General features: G+C 48.7%; 4 protein-coding genes across 4 annotated transcripts in view; 1 reads left to right on the top strand and 3 right to left on the bottom strand.

Moving 5' to 3' along the window:
* The first annotated feature begins 267 nt into the window (after positions 1 to 267).
* On the top strand, positions 268 to 5,336 carry LOC111082594 (endothelin-converting enzyme 2). Its single transcript, XM_022378847.2, has 9 exons — positions 268 to 491; positions 1,940 to 2,120; positions 2,199 to 2,293; positions 2,355 to 2,928; positions 2,993 to 3,272; positions 3,323 to 4,154; positions 4,232 to 4,280; positions 4,452 to 4,650; positions 4,721 to 5,336. The coding sequence occupies exons 1-9, from the start codon at positions 386 to 388 to the stop codon at positions 5,063 to 5,065; spliced, it is 2,661 nt and encodes an 886-aa protein (XP_022234539.2). The 5' UTR covers positions 268 to 385; the 3' UTR covers positions 5,066 to 5,336.
* On the bottom strand, positions 569 to 1,414 carry LOC111069034. Its single transcript, XM_022358951.2, has one exon. The coding sequence runs from the start codon at positions 1,347 to 1,349 to the stop codon at positions 687 to 689; it is 663 nt and encodes a 220-aa protein (XP_022214643.1). The 5' UTR covers positions 1,350 to 1,414; the 3' UTR covers positions 569 to 686.
* Positions 5,337 to 5,491: 155 nt separating the features above from the next.
* Positions 5,492 to 20,335, bottom strand: part of LOC111065252 (RYamide receptor) — a 59,461-nt gene continuing 44,617 nt past the window's right edge. The window contains 5 exon segments of the mRNA XM_022353439.2: positions 5,492 to 5,619; positions 5,682 to 5,773; positions 6,219 to 6,420; positions 6,422 to 6,454; positions 6,514 to 6,582. Of these exon segments, the coding sequence (XP_022209131.1) occupies positions 5,581 to 5,619; positions 5,682 to 5,773; positions 6,219 to 6,420; positions 6,422 to 6,454; positions 6,514 to 6,582 (435 nt within the window). The 3' untranslated portion in view covers positions 5,492 to 5,580.
* LOC111069356 (serine, glycine and glutamine-rich protein) lies at positions 14,882 to 16,208 on the bottom strand. The gene is made up of 3 exons (XM_041591684.1): positions 16,151 to 16,208; positions 15,564 to 16,019; positions 14,882 to 15,498 (listed from the first exon to the last, which is right to left on the bottom strand). The coding sequence occupies exons 2-3, from the start codon at positions 15,862 to 15,864 to the stop codon at positions 14,966 to 14,968; spliced, it is 834 nt and encodes a 277-aa protein (XP_041447618.1). The 5' UTR covers positions 15,865 to 16,019; positions 16,151 to 16,208; the 3' UTR covers positions 14,882 to 14,965.

Here is a 20,335-nt window from a genome sequence, read left to right as displayed (position 1 = left end):
AGTCGGCAGCTCCGTCCAGTCGCCTGCAGCACTGTCTCCACTTGAGTCGATTTTTATAGAGTTTTTCCTGGCTGTGCTAGTGGCTGTTCTGTTCTGTTCTCTGTCTGCACTATGCCAAATTATGCAATGGCCTAAAAATCCCCTCCACGACTCTGATAGAGACTGTTCGCAGTTCTTTGAAGACTGTGAATCCACACTGAGATTTCGCAGTGCAGTGCAGCGCAACATGTGGGCGATGTGACGTGCATACAGATGAATAGTGTTCAGTTATCGCTGCTCATTGAGATGCCGTAAAGTGCTTGGAAAAATCACCAGACAACGAGCAGCTAAGAAAAATCACAGAAAATGCACTTATCTGTAGTTTGAGTCACTGACCACTGACGCCATGGATGAGCGTAATCGCATCTGGACCACGGGCAATACAAATCATGGATTCTTTCACGAGAATCTGCAGCAGCAGCCGCTGCCCCTTCAAAGACAGCAGACACCAGGTGAGCCAAAAGACCAAAAGACCAAAAGACCAAAAAGACCCCACACCCTCGAGTGTTATTCAATTGAATGAGTCATGTCCATGCTTATATTTCTTTTAATTGATGATGATAATACTTGTATTCGTTTTGAGCGTCCGATTTGAATCACTAACCGCAAAGCCACAACATCAGTCCCCTGGTGCAGTCGCTCGTAATTCACTCAGCTAAATGACTTTGAGAGCTACCTGTACTATCTATATGCAGTGGTTTCTGGCGTGGTCCGCCCGTGGCCAAGCAATTGGCAGCCCATTCTGGCGTTCCGATCAGCTTGGCTGAGTAGTTCTCCACCACCGGTGGCTTCAGTGTGATCTCGTCATCATCCGGGACTCTACGTGAAAACTTCTTCGGTTCGCTGTTATCGTTCCTGATGTTAGTTGCCATCATGGGGCTCCTGGCATAGCCCTGTACAATTTGATTCTGGATATATTTTGTATTCCACCCGCTGATTATCTTTTCCTCTTCGACTTCTCTGAAGTTGGCGTTGCTGCCCCGAATACTCTGCTTCTCCTTGATTTTCTTCATTTGGGCCATGATTCGCGGAATGTTCGAGGTGCTGCGGCTAACAGTTCTCTGCAGCTTTTGCAAGCAATGGCGAAACATATGTTGACCGACAATGGTGGCCAGCAGCATGAAGACCAGAACGTCGCAGATCTCGAGCATATGATCAATGTGCTTGATCATCCGGGCCTGGAAGGTGGCCGCCTCACTGAATATCTCCATCATGTTGTATACGTCGTCGGCCATCACAAACATGTTCATCTCAACTTCAGTCGTGTTGAACCACTTCTTGGGGGAACTTAATAACATGCTAAAGCCCATTTTTGAATTTTGTACTGACAATTTGGGGAACCCGAAGGGAACGCTCTGAAAATATAAATGAAGCGTGACAGATAATGACTGGGATATTCAGTCTCCAATCGGCCTGCATTATCTAGTTCTGGAAACGCTTTAAAATGGGCTTAACTATCGCTGGACACGCAAAAACCTGTTTTTGAGGCCATTGAACCCAGTGTCCCTTTGGGTCTGGCAGTGGCTCAGCTATGCAGTTCCGCAAGCGCGGAACACGTGACGTGTGACAGGTGTATGCATTAGGAATGCGATTAGGGACGCAAAAGTGCAGCTCATGGGGAGAGGGGGACACTCCGAAACCGAATGACGCACGGAGTTGCGTTGTCACTGTGCCCCCGATCAAGATAGGACAGTGCCACCAGCTGTAAAAACACGAAGCTCCCTCCCCAGGGTGGTTTGGGAGTGTGGAGTTGTGACAGAAAAATATTGACAGCATTATACTAATTAGTGCTAATAAAACGTGCCACGAAAAAACACATTCCTCGGCGCCGATTGCGCCGTCAGAGGGAGACCCAATTACCCCAAGTACCCCTGCCCCTGCGTATGTTCATCCATTACAGGTGCTCTGAGCCTATTGTCCGCGCCGGTTCGTGCCATCAGCGGGAATGGCAGCGCCAACGGGCACGGGAACGGGATGGCCAATGGCCATGGCCAGGCATCGGCATCGGCATCGGAGAGCATTCAAGGCAAACAACTGCCCTACCAGCGCATAAGCCCCACTCTGATTGGGATCCAGTCGAGGTGAGTGGAGTGGAATGGCCCCTTGGGTGGCGCGGCCTGATGTCCTTTTAATTATCTTCTCTATGCTCTGCCACTCAGATTTCGACGCAGCTACTACCACAAAGTCGTGCTGGGTGCCCTGCTGGCGCTGGTAATCATTCTGCTGATAGCAATCATAGTCCTAAGCGTATCCAGTGAGTAGTCGCAAGTGCCGCCGAGTTGATTGCAGCAGCCCTGACCCATTTGTTTTTGCAGTTAAGAAACCCAACGCGATTTGCCGCAGCCGGGAGTGCATCCGCTCAGCGGCCAGCCTCGTCTATGCGATGGATGAACAGACTGATCCCTGCGAGGACTTTTACAAATTCACCTGCGGCCGCTGGGCCGAGGAGCATCCGCGTCCCGATTCGGTGACCTCCAACGACTGGTTCCGGGAGCGACAGGCGCATATAATGCGCGTGGTGCGGGAATTCCTGCGATCGAACATCAGCAGCGCCGAGCCGGAGGCTGTGGGCAAGGCCAAGACCATGTACGGCGCCTGCATGAACACAAAGCAGCTGGACGAGCGGAATCTGGAGCCCCTGGTCGGCTATCTGCTGCGCTTCCAGCTGCCACTGCTGCCCACGTCCCTCAATCTGACTCTGGACAGTGGGTCCAAGTATGCGGCGCAGTCGGCAAATGCCAGCTACAACTGGCTGGAATCGATGGTGGCCATCAAACAGCATCTCAGCATGGACCTGATCATCGGCTTCGATGTGTTTCCCGATCCCTTCAATCGCACCATCAACCGCATAGCCCTGGGCACACCCGAAACCGAATCAGCGTTTCCCTTGTGAGTGTACCAAATTCCTTATCCTTTATCCTTTGAGGGTGTGTAATCCTTGAGCGTGTTGCAGCAACAACGATGACTCGCACAAGCTGCTGCGCAAGATCCACCGACAGACCATATTCATGCAGAACAGCGACGAGGAGGACAGCGAGGACGAGCTCGAGAGCGATGAGGAGGAAGCGGCCAAGCAGACGAGCTCTGGCATGACGGCCTACCTCAACTACATCCGCAAGGTCATCGAGAAGTATTTGCTGTACGTGGATCCCAATGTGAACCAGGAGGAGGCCACTGTCGGCATCTCGCAGCTGGTGAAGCAAGGCGTTAAAGTGGCACGCAAAATCCATGAGGTAAGAGAACAGACTCCTTCCGAATCGAAGTACATATTCCCCATTTGCAGTTGAAAGAAGATGCTGAAAACTCAACGAAACCTTCAAAGAATCCCGCTGATGATATTATATATATATCGCTGATGGAACTGCAGAATCAGACGGACAAGAACATCGCCCCAAAGACGTTGCCCATCTGGATGCGGTACATGGAGCTCATACTGAAGGGCACCCGGCATGCGGGCAACAGCCAAATGACCAGCAAACTGACCATCATCACCAGCCAGGCGGACATCCTCTATCTGCAGAACGTGGTGGAGTATCTGGAGGAGACGCCACCGTCCCACATTGAGTCCTACCTCTGGCTGAGCACCATCGAGGAGCTGGCGCTGCACACCACCAGCGGAATGCGGCTGCTCCATTCGGAGTACATGCGTCTGGCCATCGGCACTGAGGGCAGCACACCACGATCCCTGTACTGCGCCAATGGCGTGAACAGCCTGTTCGGGATGGCCGTCAGCTATGTGCTGGCCGACGAGGAGTTCACCAGGGAGAAGCTGCCGCGTGTGGAGCGGATGCTGAGCGACATACGACGAGCATTCGATCGCCTGGTGCGCTCCACAGCCTGGATGGATGCGGCCACCAAGCGAAAGACGATGCAAAAGTCCGCCGAGATGAAGAGCTTCATTGGCTTTCCCTCGTGGCTGCGGAATGGCACGGCCCTGAATGCGTACTACCAGGGGGCGGAGGTGAATGCCAGCATGCACCTGGAGAACCTCATGGGATTCGTGCACTGGCAGATGATGGAGAAACTGAACGAAATGGATAAGCCGGAGCCAATTGGATGGGCAACGTCGCCCTCTAATGTAAATGCCTTCCACACATTTCAATCAAATGCCATAAGTGAGTGTGGTGGCCCCCACCTATCGCCGTCCTATTCCCCATCGAGTTCCTAATCCTTATTGTCTTTTCATTTGCAGCGGTTCCCATTGCCATTCTGCAGTATCCGTTTTATGACCTTGGCCTCGAGTAAGTCTAAGTCTGTCGCTCCACATCGAGCAACGCTCCGGGCACTCCGCTTTGCGCACTTTGCACAGAAAAATGAAACAAAACAGCGAGCACCGAGCACCCCTCCCCACCCCCACCACAGCACTCTAATCCCCTTCTGGAATTGCAACTGAATTGTTGTGTCCTTGTTAGGGCTTTGAATTATGGCTCGATTGGCACCATCCTGGGGCACGAGCTGACCCATGGCTTCGATGACAGCGGACGGCGCTTCGACAGGGCCGGCAACATGGTCGAGTGGTGGTCCAACCAGACAATCAGCGAGTACGTCAACCGCACAGAGTGCTTCGTCGAACAGTACAGTCGCTATCATCTCGCGGACATTGATGAATACGTGAGTACTGTGAGATTTATGGCCAAGTTTTAAGGTATATATAAATCATTTATGTTTGTTCCCCCCACAGATCGATGGGGAACTGACACTGGGCGAGAATATTGCCGATAATGGTGGGATGCGTGAGGCCTTCTACGCCTACCGAATATACGTGAAGGAGATGGGACGGGAGCGAGCGAAGCTGCCCGGCCTGGAGCACTATACGCACGAGCAGCTCTTCTTCATTGCGTTCGGCAATCTGTGGTGCGAGACATACACGCCAGCCGCCTCGCGCTACGCCCTCAGCGACTCGCATTGTCCAGGCCAGATGCGCCTGAGGGGAGTGCTCTCCAATTCGGAGGAGTTTGCGCGAACCTTCAGGTGTGCCCGCGGCTCGGCCATGAATCCCAATCGGCCCAAGTGTCGCATTTGGTGATGCAACGCAAACCGGAACAGGAACAGTCAAGTGATTTTTCTACATCTTTGTACTACTGTAGGATTAGGCTCCAGAGATTTAGATCAATTATACAGGTGTCTATTGCACGGTTCTTTACGATTGTGCAATAAATGGTAAATGCTTCGCAACAGATCCACTCTATACCCCCCCATCCCTCTAGGGATTCAGCACACATTTACCTATGTATGTATGTTTGAAAGTGTCTCTCGTTTTAATTGATTAACTTTAATATACATTCATTAAACTTACAAAGAGTCGACATTTTACATTTAAATTTACAATACGCACACTTAGAACATTCACATTCACACACACACACACACACAGATACTCGCACATACAGACAGATAGATAGACAGAGAAGGTGTCTGCGGGTGAGGAGATTCGATTCTTTGGTTGCTTGCTTCCATCTTCCATTTAGAACTCCGTGCAGTTCCTGCCGTTCACATGAAACTCTCGTGCAGCCGGTAGTCGCCGTGCCTCGGGTGTGGCAGCTACCGCAAAACTGTGGTCTCTGCACATGAAAATTGGCTCTAATTGGATGAGAAGAACATATGTACTGTGATGTGTTTAAGGATATAAGTGAATGTCGTACCGCTTGCATAGAATTCGCTCGTAGCTTTCGCCTTGTGCTGATGTATGTGGTGCAGGTGTTCACACGATGCAGGTGGAAGGCCTCTTCGGTTCCTTGGTCGGGCAGTAACGAGAAAAGTTAGCAAATTTCATAGAAGAGTATAATCAGAGTATAATCAGTAATTACAAATCAACAGTCAATTGTTGCGGTGCTGGTCATGCGACAATGCGACAAAGTGCTGCTTGAGTGAGTGTCATGCAATACTCGTAAGTGGTCTAGAGAACAGAACGAAAGGAACAAAGCTATGGCTACTACGGACAGAAAGAACCGCATTCCCAGACAGACAGATAGATAGATAGAGAGATAGAGAGATAGATAGACTCGTACTAGCTGGTAAGTACAGACAGACCGAGAGACAATAAATTTAGATGACAATTAGATGTTCAAAATAATTAGATACTAGAAAGAGAGAGAGAGAGGGGTGGCACCTAATTCGTATTTTAGGTTTCCTGACTAGACCATCACCGTTTCGGCGATGGTACTTGAAGGTCATCTCACCGGTTGCTTCGTAGCTGCGTTCGCCGCGGCTGCGCAGATACCGATGCAGACAGCAGCAGCGACGCAGGCCGGGCACGCGATACATTATCTGCAGGAAGCCACCGCGGAACCTCGCATTCATATAGCAGTAGATGATCGGATTGTAGCAGCTGTGCGACATGGCCAGCCAGTGGAAGGCCAGCCACACATAGGGCAGCGGCTTTCCACTTTCCAAACTCCTCGTCGTTGAGCAGAAGCTGTCGAATGATGGACGATAAAAAGAATGCAGTAAAGAAGTTGTAAAATCAAGACCCACCTGCAGAATGTTGAAGGGCAGCCAGCAGATGGTGAACACAATCACAACCGTCAGCATCATCTTAATCATCTGCAAGTACATAGAGCAAAACGGAAACGGAAGTTTACTTAATTTATGTGCCATACTAAAGCACAAGTGGAGTGCACATATTTACTCAATAGCAGTGTCTATTTATATGACTGCGGTCTGAGTGTCTATGTCTCTCTGTCTCACGGTTTACGACCTTGACCTGACGGTCCTGCCTGCCTGCCTGCCTGCCTGCCTGCCTGTCGCATGTGGCGACATTTCGCCCTATCTCGAGCCATCTGTCAAGCCGTAAAATCTATGGCTCGGGTAGACCACTCCATAAAACGAATATAACTTTATTTATATCAAGGGCCAATGACTCGCTCGCTTTTACGGCCACTTGAAACTAATTTTTATCGAAGCATCTTCTTTAAGTCGTTCGGCAGCTAACGAGTTGTGTCCTGCGTACGTTCCCCTGTGTACTGGGGACTTGGGGAGGTTAATTAGAAGTGGAAAGAAGAAGGGGTGTCCTGGGTTGTTTGACCCTTTAATATAACTTTTTTGAACATTAAATAATTTTCTACATGAATTTTCGGAATTCTACATTGGTCTTACCAAACAAACTACATGTCATATCTACACTGACATGACATGGATAATTCATTGCAAGCCAAAAAGTAGGCAATACTTTTGGGCTAACAGTCTGAGCAAAGCTCTAGCTCTAATATTGCTCAGTAAATTGCTTTGTTTTGGAGCTTCGATTGTTGTATTTTATCATATTTTTCTTGTTATCTATTGTGAACCCCTTTTCGCGCTGCACCCCACCCGACAACCATGCGCTGCGTTTACTCATTTGACACGCACAATGCCTATAAACAAAATTCCCATTGCTTTGCTTTTATTTATTAAGAACTCGCGGGGACATGTGACAGCTGAAGGTAACTACCCGAGTGCGTTGGCAGGGGAAACGCGAATACTCCATATGGTTTCCGCCATATAAGTCACAATGGCCGCATAAAAGTTTCCCAACTGATCCAAGAGTTTGGGTTTTGTTTTAGGTTTCTGAACAGATATCATCGGGGGCTGCAGCAGAATGTCGACTGTGACTGTGACTATGACGGCATAATTTAGTTTTATGATGAACTCATTGGGCACGTCTCTCACGTGACCACCTGAGCTAGACATGGCATAAAGGTTTACGGCCCAAAACGAATGCACGATAAAGTTGTTAAAGCCAGTTGCCCGCTTGGCCAATAAAGGGAACGGCATCTCACAGCTCACAGATACGAGTGAACGTGGCAGAAAAGAGCAATTGCAGATTCGATTTGGCTACTTCAGCGGATGCCGATGCTGATGATGCAAAGGGCATCAAAGTACCAATAAACGAATCATATGCGAAACCTTTATTGAATTCTGATGGGAAGGAGGCAGCGCACAAAGGAATTGGATTTCCATGCAGATATTATCGCATAATCGCCCAGACACTCGTATGTGCATATCGGACTGCCAAGACTGCCAATGTTGCTCAACAGCCAGCGATTATGAATTGATTCAATGGCCGCATGAATTCGAATCTCTGTCCTCGACTATTTACCAGAGTCAGCAATCTGGTGACAGTTTGTTTTTATACACTTGTTAGGGCATTTTTATGAAGCTGCTGATTCAGTGGACTGGGACTGGGACTAGGTCTGGACTGGGTCTCCCTACCAACTGCAGTTGCCTGGCGGCTATTAACGAGTGCTCAACGAGGCCATTTGATTCGTTTTAATGCCTCGTTAGTTCGCTTTTGCATTTTCTGGCTGGCTGCTGGCTGACTGGCTGGCTGAGTGTTAACAATGCCAACATTAAGTATACGCACCGCTGTTCATGCATAAAAACACGAGACGCAAACAAAGTGAAGCCACCTAAGCTGGTAATGAATGTTTATACAAATATGTTTGTTTTTTTTTTACGCCTCCGCTGGGAGCCTGTCTGCGTGTGCCACCTCCGTCTGTGACCTTTGGCCGGCGCATGTGTCCGCTGTGCACCCAACTTTCGCTCAATCCAGTCGGTGGATTGTGGGTGGCAGCTGCAACGTCATCCAATGGTGTGGGTATGGGTATGGGCATGAGTATCGGTATCTATGGCCAGCCTGCAGCTGAGGTGTCCACAAGAGGCAGCGCACTCAAGTCCATTACTCATGCTGCATAAGAGCTGCCTGCGGCTCTAGTTTCATCTCTTTTTTTTGGTATTTAAGCTTTGACAGTCTCACGACTTAATTGGCAGCAGCGTTTGTTGCCGGCATTAGCCGCAATCATATCACACTTAGTCTTTTCTTTTCGTTGCTTGGTTTTGTTTTGGTTTTGAACCGGTTAGCAGTGGCGGTCGCGCTTCTTCTTCGGTTGCGGTTGCTGTTGCTGTTGCGGTTCGGTTCGGTTACGGGTTATATGGGTACCACAAGTGTCATGCCCGCCCATCAAAGTGAATGCTGTGCTGGGGCTTACATAAAAAAATGAGTACAGTCCAGACCGTGCTGTAATTCATTAAAATGATTTGGCTTTAAGTAGGGCCCACACCCACGAAAACATTAGGAACTGGGCCAACGAAAGTGAGCGCAGAGAAAGGCTGACAAATGAGTTTTGATCCACTCTGTCTCAAAGAGAATACCCCCCAACATTTTAATGATCTTTCGATTTGAATAGAAGCCTTGCCTTGCCACTCTCCAGTCCACTCTCCAGTCGCCATGATGAGGTGCAAAGCGTTCTGCTCTTTCGCCCAGTAATTCATTAATTAAATTTCCGTGCACGTCCGCGACAACGAAATGGCTTCTATTTTCGGGCAAAGGCCAAAGCCTGTCCCAGCTGACTGTCATTCGTTTTGTTTAATTAATGAGAGGAGAGCGTCAAAAATTGATTGCTTTTTAAGTGCAAAGAATTTGATTTATACCAAACCAACATACATACAAATAGCCAATGGCAGGAGAAGGAGGCGGCTCGCTTGTCGCTTGTCGAATGCAAAATGTTTATTACGAAGCCGAAACTTTCAACTTACGAGTACGAACGAGTGCCGTGGGTAAAAAGTGAGTAGTTTTATGTTGGTTTTTTGGCTTTTCGCAAGATTTAATTTTCAGCCGTTGTTTGGCTTAGTTTCTCCAGAGAAAGAGGCCCTAAGCGCTGAGCTGTGCTGTCCAATCAGCAACAAAGGCGCGGTAAGAGCATTAAACGATTTTGATTGCAACTTTTTGGGCAGGTCTCGTAATTTTTATTATTACCCATACCCCGTACCCGTACCCGTACCCTTACCCTTACGTCTGTGGGGGTTTTGGAGGGTATTCCGTATATAAAAATAATTCGCCGAAAATTGAAAGCAGCATTTCATGCACAATTGGGAATCTCTTTGTGGCGTGGGAGTTGTCTGGCGAGCATGACTGCGATTACAAACTGCCTCTGAAAGGCCACACGAAAACCAGTTTACAGAAATAAATGCTTGTCGGTGGGGACCAGTTAATAATTACGACTGGGAACTAGTTCATTCGACAGGCATCCGGCATGGGCACGCTACTCGATTACCCGCTGCGGTCTGTTTACAACTATTAATCAATTCATTTGGCTCATCGATTAGCGCGTGCCGCCGGCTGGTCCATCGCTGGTCGGTCCCTTGCCCAACTCGGCAACTGACCTCTGGACGTACCCGCATGCCGCCCCGAGCTGCGGTAATGGAAGCCACATTTAATTGCCAGACAATTGCGAAAGTGCCAGGTGAAGAGGTGAAACAAAGTCTGTACCTGTACCCAGAAACCCGCACGGTTACCCGCACCCGCCCGACGGTGTGCGGTGCGGTGCGCAACCAGCCGCGGCTTGAATTGTTATCCATGAAATGGGCAAAAATCAAACGGTCATTAAACAACACCGTCGACGGGCAGCCAAACTAATAAGCAACTAATTTGCACAGCAATTTAACTCAAAACTTTGCGGTTTGACTTTCGCAAGAAAGTGAAAAATTAATGTGGCGTAGGTTGAACTTATTTTGAGCAAAGTTTCTGGCACAGTTTTCCCCCTCAAAAACTTTCCTTTTGTAGTCACACATTTACCCAGCCATTCTTTAGAGTTCTTGAGTGCCAATTGTTTTTGTTTGGTTTTAGTTTTTGCCTATTTGGATATGGCTTTTGTTAAATAATAATAATATTTTTAATTTATAAATATATTGTACATTTCCCAATATTTATTTAATGAAAATTTCGTGTGAAAGGTCACAAATATTAAACCTATCCCAAAAGTAAAGAATTTCGGCATAGCGACATATCTTCTGGCAGGCCATAGCGACATATCTCCTGTTGAAAATGTATGGCTGGAGATATGTCGCCCGGAGATATGTCATTACCCCAAGAATTTCTTTGTTATTCCAATTCTATGTATGGCATTTCTCTTGACCGAGCCACGATAATGGAGTTCAGAAATACCCAAATGAGTGGCGTGGGCCACAATGTATCGTTAAAATCCAAAAGTCATAAAAAGAAATCAAATAAAAACGAGAACAATGGAACACGAAATACAAAACCGACTAAAAATACGAAAAGAGCAAATGGACTTTTTCTACGTTGCAATTATATCCAAGGAGGTTTATGGGGGGCCAAGAACAAGGCATTGACGTCCTCGGGCATTGACCAGTAGCCAGAAGCCAGAAGCAGCAGCTAATACGAACGGGAGTGTTACAAATGGGGCAAGGGAAGGCAGAGAAGAGAAGAGCGCTGGCTCTGAGCCTTTTGGGTAAGCCATATTGGGCGATAAAACCACATTAAATTAAAGGCAAGAAGTGTTTGACGGGGCTTTGATGAATCGCCATGACGAAGTTTTTGAAGTCGAGAGTGTGGCAGGGGGGGGGGGGGCGCGCTTTGTCTGCGGACTCGTACGTGAGGGGACTTTTACTTTTACGACTGACATACATTATAATTAACACAGCCAAGTGGGGGGGGGCGGTGCGTAGCGGTCTGGGGTGCGGTGTGAGATGAGGTGCGTGAAGGAAACGGCCCAAGAAATACGCGCAATTAATTAAAGCGCCGAAAGTGTCATAAACCAGGGACTCAAGGGGGCTGCGAAGCCCTGCAAGAGCCGTCAATTAAATGAAGAGACCGAAACCGTGAAAGGCGCGGACTGGCCCCCACATACATATACATAAACTCTACTCAAATGTTTCCCGCTCCTTTGCTATCTTGCTCTCGGCTGACCGCGCCCGGATGTGTTGTGCCTGCGATTTATTGTGGGCGTGTCACTTGCAACCGGAAAAACACTCAAAAGGAAAAGCCCTCGACGCCCCAGCGGTAGAGTGGGGAGTGGAGTGAAAAATAAAGGTCATAAAATTCGTTCGCTTATGACGCGGCATATTTGGACAAGATGCGGTGGGGTGGAGCAAGGCAGGGGTCGTACGATAAAAGAATTTCGTGTCCGCGAGTCGGGCCTCTCGTGTTTACCTTATGGCCGCCTTACAAATTCAATTTTAAACATTTTCTTTTGCACATAAATTGCTTTTTCTTCCGCCAGGTCCTTGTCCTTGGTACTGGTCCTTGCCCTCTTTCGGGTTTATGCGCATTTCTGCTGACAGACATTTCGAGGGTTTTTCCAGATCATTTGCCTTGCAAAGTCTTTTCTTTTTTATTGGCGGTTAAAAGCAGTCTAATAAGTTGGCTCGTTAGACGAATCCTTTGGGCACAATTTGTCCTCTCCACTTGAAGCTGCAACGAACTCATCTCAATCCAAAGGTGACATTGTTCCCATCTCCCCCACACACACACACACAAAGTTCTCCACTTGAGTTCTTCAACTAGCCCAATTGCTGTTGTCCTCAGTGGATAATAGATTCTTGCGGTTGCTCTGCACCCTTTCCGCAAAGCTGTATGCAAATGTTGAAGTCTCAAGTGCCACATGCATGTAGCCAAAAAAAGTGGCTAGCTATCCGGAAGAATACAGCACCCAAATCCTGTCACAATGGAGGGTGAGTCCCCCCCCAGCTCTGAACCAATTTTCGGACAATGTTGCGGCCCCCGAAACTTTACAAATTGCCTCCGCTGAATGTGGGCGTGTGTGTTTCGTGTTGGGGCTTTTCCTATGTTTGATTTATAGTCTGCCCCCTCGCTACTGTCCTGCCCGGTCCTGTTGCTGTCGCTGTACTCTGTTGTTCCTGCCCCCATATGCAAAGCAATGTTTATGGTCTTTTTGGGTTTCGTTTGCGGCCAATATGCGGGGCGGACAGCACGTTCGAGCTTTTACGAGCAGGCACGAAATGGGCAGAGTACGCTGCACGTGCAACGTGTGGCATGGCAGCTTTAGTGAGTGCATCAACGATATTGTTTCTCTCGCATTTTACGATGGACCACCAATGGACACTTGGGCAGGGCCTCGCTCAACCAAGTTGGCTACAAGTCCGAGGAGGAGTAATTAGAAAGATGGAAGAAGCTCCTTGAATGGAAAGGGGAATGTGAATGCCCAGAGGGGGGTATCCATGGAGTGGATATGCGAGTTCATCATCATGCGGCTTTCAATCGGATATTATGTGGCAGGCAGGGCAAAGCCCTGCATGACGGATTGCCATTGATTGTGCGAAGAGACAGCGCCAGCTTCAGCTTCAGCTCCAGCAATGGCAGTGTTTGGTGTTAGCCCAGACAGGCGGAAGCAAAACCATATGCCCGTAAAATATGATGCTGGGCTGGGAACAAAGGCAGCGGCACAAATCGAGCCAAGCCGAGCCGAGTCGAATGATGCTGCCAAGACCAAAAGCAAGACAGCCGTCAGCAGACGGTTAAAGGTTCGAGTACGAGTACGAGTAGCAGTAACAGTAACACCGAAAGCCAACAACCACACAAAAGTGAAAGTGACAAAACAGAGCAGAGCCGAGCCGAGCAGAGCAGAGCAGCAAAGAGGAAGAAGCTCGAGCGGCAATGACAATGCCAATGCTGTGCTGTGCTGCTGTATACTTAAGGCATTAAAAACATTGTAGCCCAGAGAAAGACACACACACAGGCAGTACGTAAAATTAAACTAAGCGCAGATGCAACAAAAGGAAAAACAAAGCCAACAGTTTGTCATTAAGAAATTCAAGCGGAAAGATCTTCCTACTAGTGTACCAGTGTACCAGCATTTAGTATTCCGCTCGCAATTGTCGACTAGAAGTTGCTTGGCAGATAAAAGCCTCACTCAAAGAAAAACTTTCTGCAATTTTCTGCACAGCGGCAGGCGGGGGCAGAGATACCAAAAGAGTTTTAAAAGTTTCCGCACTCTTTCTCTGGCATTCCCACAATTGCGGCATTTAATGTGGCTCGAAAGAAAAACTTGCCATTCAAACGTTTCAATTTAATTAAACGGTTGGCCATTGCGGGGTCAGCTGTGGCAGAAGTGCCAAAGTGAGCAGAGCAAATAGGGGAGCAAATAAAGGATACCAAAAATTATGTTCATAATTTGAAGGAATTACTTTTTAATTATTTTCACAGCTCTGCCAAGAACTTTCCCCTTTTTTTGCTGGGGATGAGCATAAATTTTGCGCATAACTGAATTAGATGGAACCTAATTGGTTAAGCGAAAAGGAAGAGCTGCTAAAACGAGATCAGCGGACAAGTAAGTTAAGGGTGAGCTTAAAAAAAAGGGCAAGTACATTAAGTATATTCATTAAAGAACTCAGCCAAAAGGGGGAGTACTGCAGGGAAAGTTTAGTTGGAAAAATTCAAAGGTTGTAGCTGTTTGTTTTTTTTTCGTAATTTTGTCACCGTTGTTTTTTTTTATTGAGCATAAAGTACTTATTCTAGTATAATTAAAATATATATAGATTATGGATTTATGTGTATGCATGGAGCATTGTGTCAATCCCCGCTAAATCATCTTCTATATCATCATCATCATCATCATCGTCATTCATCATCGTCATTATCTTCTTCTGCCATCGCTCTTTCGGGCGCCCAAGCGAGATTCCCATCCAAGGAACCCGCACTCGTCGCCTATTAGCTAATAGAATTTTCAGGGCAAAGTTTAAGGTTGAGACTCCAATCAGACGCAGTGTGACTGACAGATGGAAGGAGATGCAGATGCAGAGTAGTGGAGTGTGAGAGTGAAGGTGAGTTCGGAAGCGTATTATATACAAAAGTCATGGGCGGAAAGCACTTATCCCATTTCGGGGTGTTGTGTGATCCGAGCGGAGGCGAGCCCCGTGGCTGTGTCGGGGATCAGAAGAGGGGACACATGTGGGGCACATGTGTGCTAGAGTAGAAGATCGTCACGTTTCGGGTCAAGTCGCAGTGGTGGTGTTTGGGGCTTGGTGTTTGTGGGGTTATGCTGATGTGTGTGTGGTTTATGTTTGTTGATATGTCGATGTGGTGGAGATTCTGTGTGAAAGTGGGCGTGGCTGGGGGGGCGTGTCAACGACAGGACTAGTCAGCAGCTTGAGCCGAAGTTGAGTTCGAAGTTCGCGTGGTGGCTGGAGATGCTTAGTAGGGGCCGGACTTGCCGGGCGGGCCGTAGTTGCTGGACGGGGCCGAGATGGAGCCGCTGTCGCCGCCGGTGAAGCCACCATCGCCGCCGGTGGTGTAGCCGCTGCCAGAGTTGGACTGAGTGAAGCCACCGCTGCCGCCGGAGATGCCGCCGCCAGACTCCTTCTGGGTCTTGTACTTGATGAAGTACACCTCGGGCTTTGAGGGCTGTGTGGGTGCCGGCGTGGGGATGACAATGTCCTGCTGGTCCTCGGGCTTCTTCACCAGCACGTAGACCAGGGTCTTCTCCTCGTTCTGCGGCTGCAGCGGGATGACCGGAGCCTGGTACGAGGGCGGAGATGGCGCCTTAATGAAGATGATCTTGTAGTGCTTCTGCGACTGGCCAATGGGCAGGTTGGGCCGCTGACGCACTTCCTCCTGCTCTGGTGGCGGCACATGGACATAGATGTGCTTCTGCACCAGGGTGGTGCCACCGCCTCCGCCGCCACCACCGCCGCCGCCTCCACCTCCGAATCCGCCAATGCTGCCGCCTGCAAAGTGAATTTAAATTATATTTAACTCGGCATCGAAGCTGCACCCCTCTTTGCACACGCACCTCCGCCGAATCCGCCGCCTGAGCCGCCGCCGAATCCACCGCCGAAGCCTCCTCCGCCGCCACTGCTGAATCCACCACCACCACCGCTGGAGCCACCGCCGAAGCCGCCGCCAAATCCTCCGCCAGATCCGCCTCCGAATCCACCGCTGGAGCCACCTCCGAATCCACCGCTGGAGCCACCTCCAAAGCCGCCACCTGAGCCTCCCGAACCGCCGCCGCCACCGGGACGGTTGTAGTTGTAGCCGGCCTCAGGACGGGCCGCGGCCAGGGCCAGACAGGACATTAGAATGAAGGCTTTCATGGCTGCTTAGTCACGGATCGGTGCTGACGAATTGGATGCGGTTCTCTTGGATCACTTGTGGGTGGGGTGGGTACTCGGATAGCCGGTTTCTCTTTTTGGGTTACGATCTAACGCGGCACACACTTTGCACTGGCACTGTCACAGTAATCCTAGGTCTGTGGTGTGTGTGGACGAGTGTGTGTGAGGGGCAGGGGTTTGGGGAAGACAAGACAAGAGACAAGAGGTTTCGAGTTAGGACGATGCTGGAGCACTAGAGGATTTGCTGTGCTGTAGAGTAGAGCCTCACGTTTCTGTTTCCTCGGCTTGGTGCTCGGATGTTGTTTATTAGACCAAATCAAATGCTTCACTGACGAACAACTGCAGCCGCATCATCAATTTATACAGAAACCCAGCTAGATGCACGGCACGGCGGCTGCTGGCCTGCCTGCCACTGCCACAGAGCGCGGCACAGCGGCACAGACACCAACACATTCGCAAAGTCCAATGGATGCGAGAGGGTTTTCGCTATGCTCATGATGATGCTGATGATGATGCGACTTTTGGGCACTGCGCATGCGTGGCCAGGCCAAGCCAGGCCAAGCGAGCTGGCCAATAATGAGACTCTTTTTTGGCCATCTCTCTCTCCGAGTCTCAGTGCGAATGTCTGTGGCTGTGGCTGTGGCTGTGGTTGTGTCTGGCATCGGGGTTAACGTTGGCGTCTGTCTGTGTAGGCTGGCAAGTGAAACCGAAATTACCGCACAATCAACTTATTACAGCACAGCAACAACAGCTTCAGCTTCAGCTTCAGCTTCACTCCGCTCTACCAACGTTGATTTCCCGTTGTCGGATGTACTGGAGAGTCACAGCCACAGCCACAGCCAGACTCTCACTCTCTGTCTCTGCTCTGCTCTGCTCTGCTCCAGTCACAGTTTGTAGCCAATGTCGTGCACTTTCGCTCTCACCGCTGGGCTCTTGGACCGCTGGGACCTCGCGACTTGGATCTCGACTGGGTCTCGGGTGCCGCACTTGAGCGTCAGCTGGCCAACAGAGCAGGCGACTCTGGGCTTTCCTTTGGCTTGGAAATTTCTGCACACGCTCACGAGCTCACGAGCGCAGCAAAGTGAAAATCAAAAGAAAATTCCCCCAATACTCTCGAATGCTAACAATGGCAATTTGAATAATTTTCGAGACTTGTGCTTTGAGTGTTGGTGGATCTTTGGGTTGCCATTGTGTCTTGTGGGGGGCGGTGGGGGGGAATTTCTTTTCATACGACAAATGTGAATACGTGATTTGATAGATCACAGACGGATTGAGTGTGAGTGTGAGTGTGTGAGTGTTTTTATGAGTGTGCAAGTGTGCCACTGTGCAAGGCCTACGATTCACAGATTTGCCGCAAAGATAATTCGCAAAAATGGGGTTGGTCGTGTCTGGGATACAAAAGCAAATTGTCAATCGGGACAAGCCTTGGGACTAGCCTTGGGACTAGCCTCTAGTCAAAGTCTCAGGTCTAAGGCCTTCCTTAGGTATTCACAGACTTTAATGTGGCTCCAGGGATATTCATATATTTATTCTTCTACTTAAATATTTTATGCCAAATTTATGCGAGTATTTTGCCATAAATTTGACTTTATGCCAAAATAAAAATTAAAAAAACTTTTTAAATTTTTTGTTATGTCTCATCTTTGGCATTTTTCATTCAGGTCTTCGGTATTCAGTCGGTTAATTGCGTTAAGTTTAATGAAGTTGTCCGGGCAGATCGAACGAACTTAACGTTCAATGAACCGAATATAATGGCGAGAAAGGTGTGGGATAAAGTCGGCAAGAGAAGAAAGGAAAATTGTATAAACGCTTTTTCAATTAGTTGCCAATTTTCGGGTCAGCAATTTCATGGGGTTTTATGCCAACCAACCAACCAACCAATTCGCTGCGGTTTTTAATTTTATTACAGCAAAAAAAAAACAAGAAAACTCTGGCTTTCCCAGAAGTGAAGCCGAGAAGTCTCAAAGAAGAGTAGAGAGAAAGAGAGAGGGATGGGCTGGGATTGCCGTAAGATTTAATTGAAGGAAGCCACCGAACATAAAACACCTAAAAATACGTAAACTCATTTTACTTTTTGACGACACTCGAGAGTGGTGGAGCCGCTCGGCAGCCCACTCGATTACTCATGTTCGCGGCTAATGGATTGAGGCTTTCTTTAATCTGGCCAATTACTTGCGAATTGGTTATGAATCAGGCGGATTAACATGGTCATAAACGGCACTCGACTAACGACCATCGGGGCTTGTTGGGAGTGGGTCGGGTCGGGCGTAGCCAATTATCAGCAAAGTGTCCGACTGTTAAATCCATCAGGGGGGCACACAAATCTTCAGTTTATGATTAAGTTGCCAAATGGCAGAAACCCGTTGTCGATCGGAATCATAAAAATAATAATAATAAAATGAAAACGCAACTGCAGTCAGCTGTCAATGGGAAATGGGATTCGTCCAGCATTTCCTGCCACAACAATTCCCGTGCAGTGGTGCAGATTTCACCTTGAATTTCTCGCAAATCTTGCGTAACCAAAGCCCGAGCTTCGGGCCAAGTTAGTGGCCAGGCCAGCAGCCCGCCGGGCCATATGCAAAAATTCGGTTTTTCGCCTAACGAGCGGCGAACATCGGACGACTTTTAGTGTATTGACAGACTTGTACAAGTATGTACATAGCTGCAATAAATTGCTGCACTGTGGGAAACGGAATCCAACTCAATGTCGAAAGAAAAGGCCAGACCGAACGCCCGCAAAGCACCAGGGGAGACAGCGAGGGAGCCAAATCGGCAGCCACATTTGGAGCACTGGGAATGTAAATCGGAATCCAAGTTCGAGTTCACATCCGAGTGCACGCTAAGCGGTTGCCGTGAAGTGCAAATCAAGGCTAAGGTGGCTAATTTTATTCGCTTTCTGTGGCTTTTGTTAGGAATTTCCACCACTCAAATGGTTTTCCCCCAACTTCCGAGTGCCAATTGGAGGAAAAGCGCCAAAAGCGCAGCGCAACGATCGCCGAAAAATGAAAACCGCAGCTGGCGATAAATCTCAAGCTCAACAATGTGGCCAAGCAGCCAAGCACTCAATGGGGCGCAGGGGAGCCAATAAAATAAACACAAATGGGAGGCTCCTCTTTAGGGACAAACTTGGCATCTTTAAGGGCAATTAGCTGGCTATAATTATTGTATTTGTAGCAGGTTTAAATGGTAAATTCATTTAATTACCATGCAAATTTATCTCGCTGAACCTCTGCCTCTGCGTCTGCCTCTGCCTCTGCCTCTCCACTGTGCAAATACGATTTGCCGCCGGGCCGACGCTGAAAAGTACTCCCCGACAGCTCTGCAGATGGCTGAACTTTAATCGAAGAGCTGCCGCCTGGGGGAGGGAAGTGATGCTTGTTGCATAAACGATGCAATATGGCTCCGGCACCGGCTCCGGCTGACTGTGCAACATTTCCATGACACTGAGAGATAGCGCTGCCCCACGCTCGGCGCACGCAACGGGAGCAGCTTTGGCTCATCCCTATGCAACGGGAGGGATTTCGATGGATTGTGGCGGTTGCTAGATGCTGGCTGGTGGATGGTGGATGGTGGCTGGTGGATGGTAGTTGCCGGATGGCGGGTAGGAAGCTGGCAACGACGACGACGACAGTTGTTGCTTCCTGCATCTATTGTCGCTTGTTATTGCCAGCGGGGGGGTTTGGGACGGAGCTTTGGCTTTGGCTTTGGTGGCATCTCCTCCGTCTGCCCAGCGCCACTTCCTGCTTGTTAAGCAAACGAAGACTGAGACGCAGACGCAGACGCCGACGAAGACAGAGACGAGCAACGTGCAAATTTTTTATTGTTGAATACGAATTTTGTTTAAGTTTTGTGCATATTTTTTGTTTGGTTGCAGCATGAACGGTTTTTGCCGTTTGACTGCTTCGCTTTTTACATTTGACATTTTTGGTGGCACTCGACGTTGCCTCTGCTGCTGTTGCCTCTGCTGCTGTTGCTGCTGTTGTAAATGTTGTAGATGTTGCCGCTGGCGCCAATTGCATCTGCCATCTATCCACGATGCTATCATCGATGGATAGGCAAGATTCATGCAAGATTTGCAGACATATTATTTATTGTATTTGTGTGTTTGCTTCTCCGATTGTCTCCGATGTTCGCTTCAATTGAAAATGTTGCTGCTGCTGCTGCTGCTGCTGGTGGTCGCTCACTTTTAAATGCTAATTAGTGTCAACGACTTTTTTGCTGCAGATTTCGTTTAACAGTTGACCATTTGGCAATTTAAAGTTGCCCCGAAAGCGACACAGCAAATTTGTCTAAGGTCGCAGGCCAATGAAAATGTTTATGCCCGTTACCGAAAGGGCCACTCGGAATGGCCACTCGCAGACCCAGCGACTCGGTGTGGTGTCGCTTAGACACCCGAAAAATCACTTCAAGCCTTCAGTCTTCAAGCGTTTGTCAGTAACCTTCGTTTACAGCC

Source organism: Drosophila obscura, unplaced genomic scaffold (genome assembly GCF_018151105.1).
Source record: "Drosophila obscura isolate BZ-5 IFL unplaced genomic scaffold, ASM1815110v1 contig_150, whole genome shotgun sequence".
NCBI classification, from domain to species: Eukaryota; Metazoa; Arthropoda; class Insecta; order Diptera; family Drosophilidae; genus Drosophila; species Drosophila obscura.
The sequence above is the reverse complement of the archived record's forward strand: the minus strand, read 5'-3'. Positions and strand labels throughout refer to the sequence as shown.

Coding starts and splice junctions, on each gene's coding strand:
- LOC111082594 (XM_022378847.2), top strand. CDS start 386: ATGGATGAGCGTAATCGCATCTGGACCACGGGCAATACAAATCATGGA. Junction 2,294..2,354: donor CATAGTCCTAAGCGTATCCA/GTGAGTAGTCGC, acceptor TTGTTTTTGCAG/TTAAGAAACCCAACGCGATT. Junction 2,929..2,992: donor ACCGAATCAGCGTTTCCCTT/GTGAGTGTACCA, acceptor AGCGTGTTGCAG/CAACAACGATGACTCGCACA.
- LOC111069034 (XM_022358951.2), bottom strand. CDS start 1,349: ATGGGCTTTAGCATGTTATTAAGTTCCCCCAAGAAGTGGTTCAACACG.
- LOC111069356 (XM_041591684.1), bottom strand. CDS start 15,864: ATGAAAGCCTTCATTCTAATGTCCTGTCTGGCCCTGGCCGCGGCCCGT. Junction 15,499..15,563: donor AGGCGGCGGATTCGGCGGAG/GTGCGTGTGCAA, acceptor TTCACTTTGCAG/GCGGCAGCATTGGCGGATTC.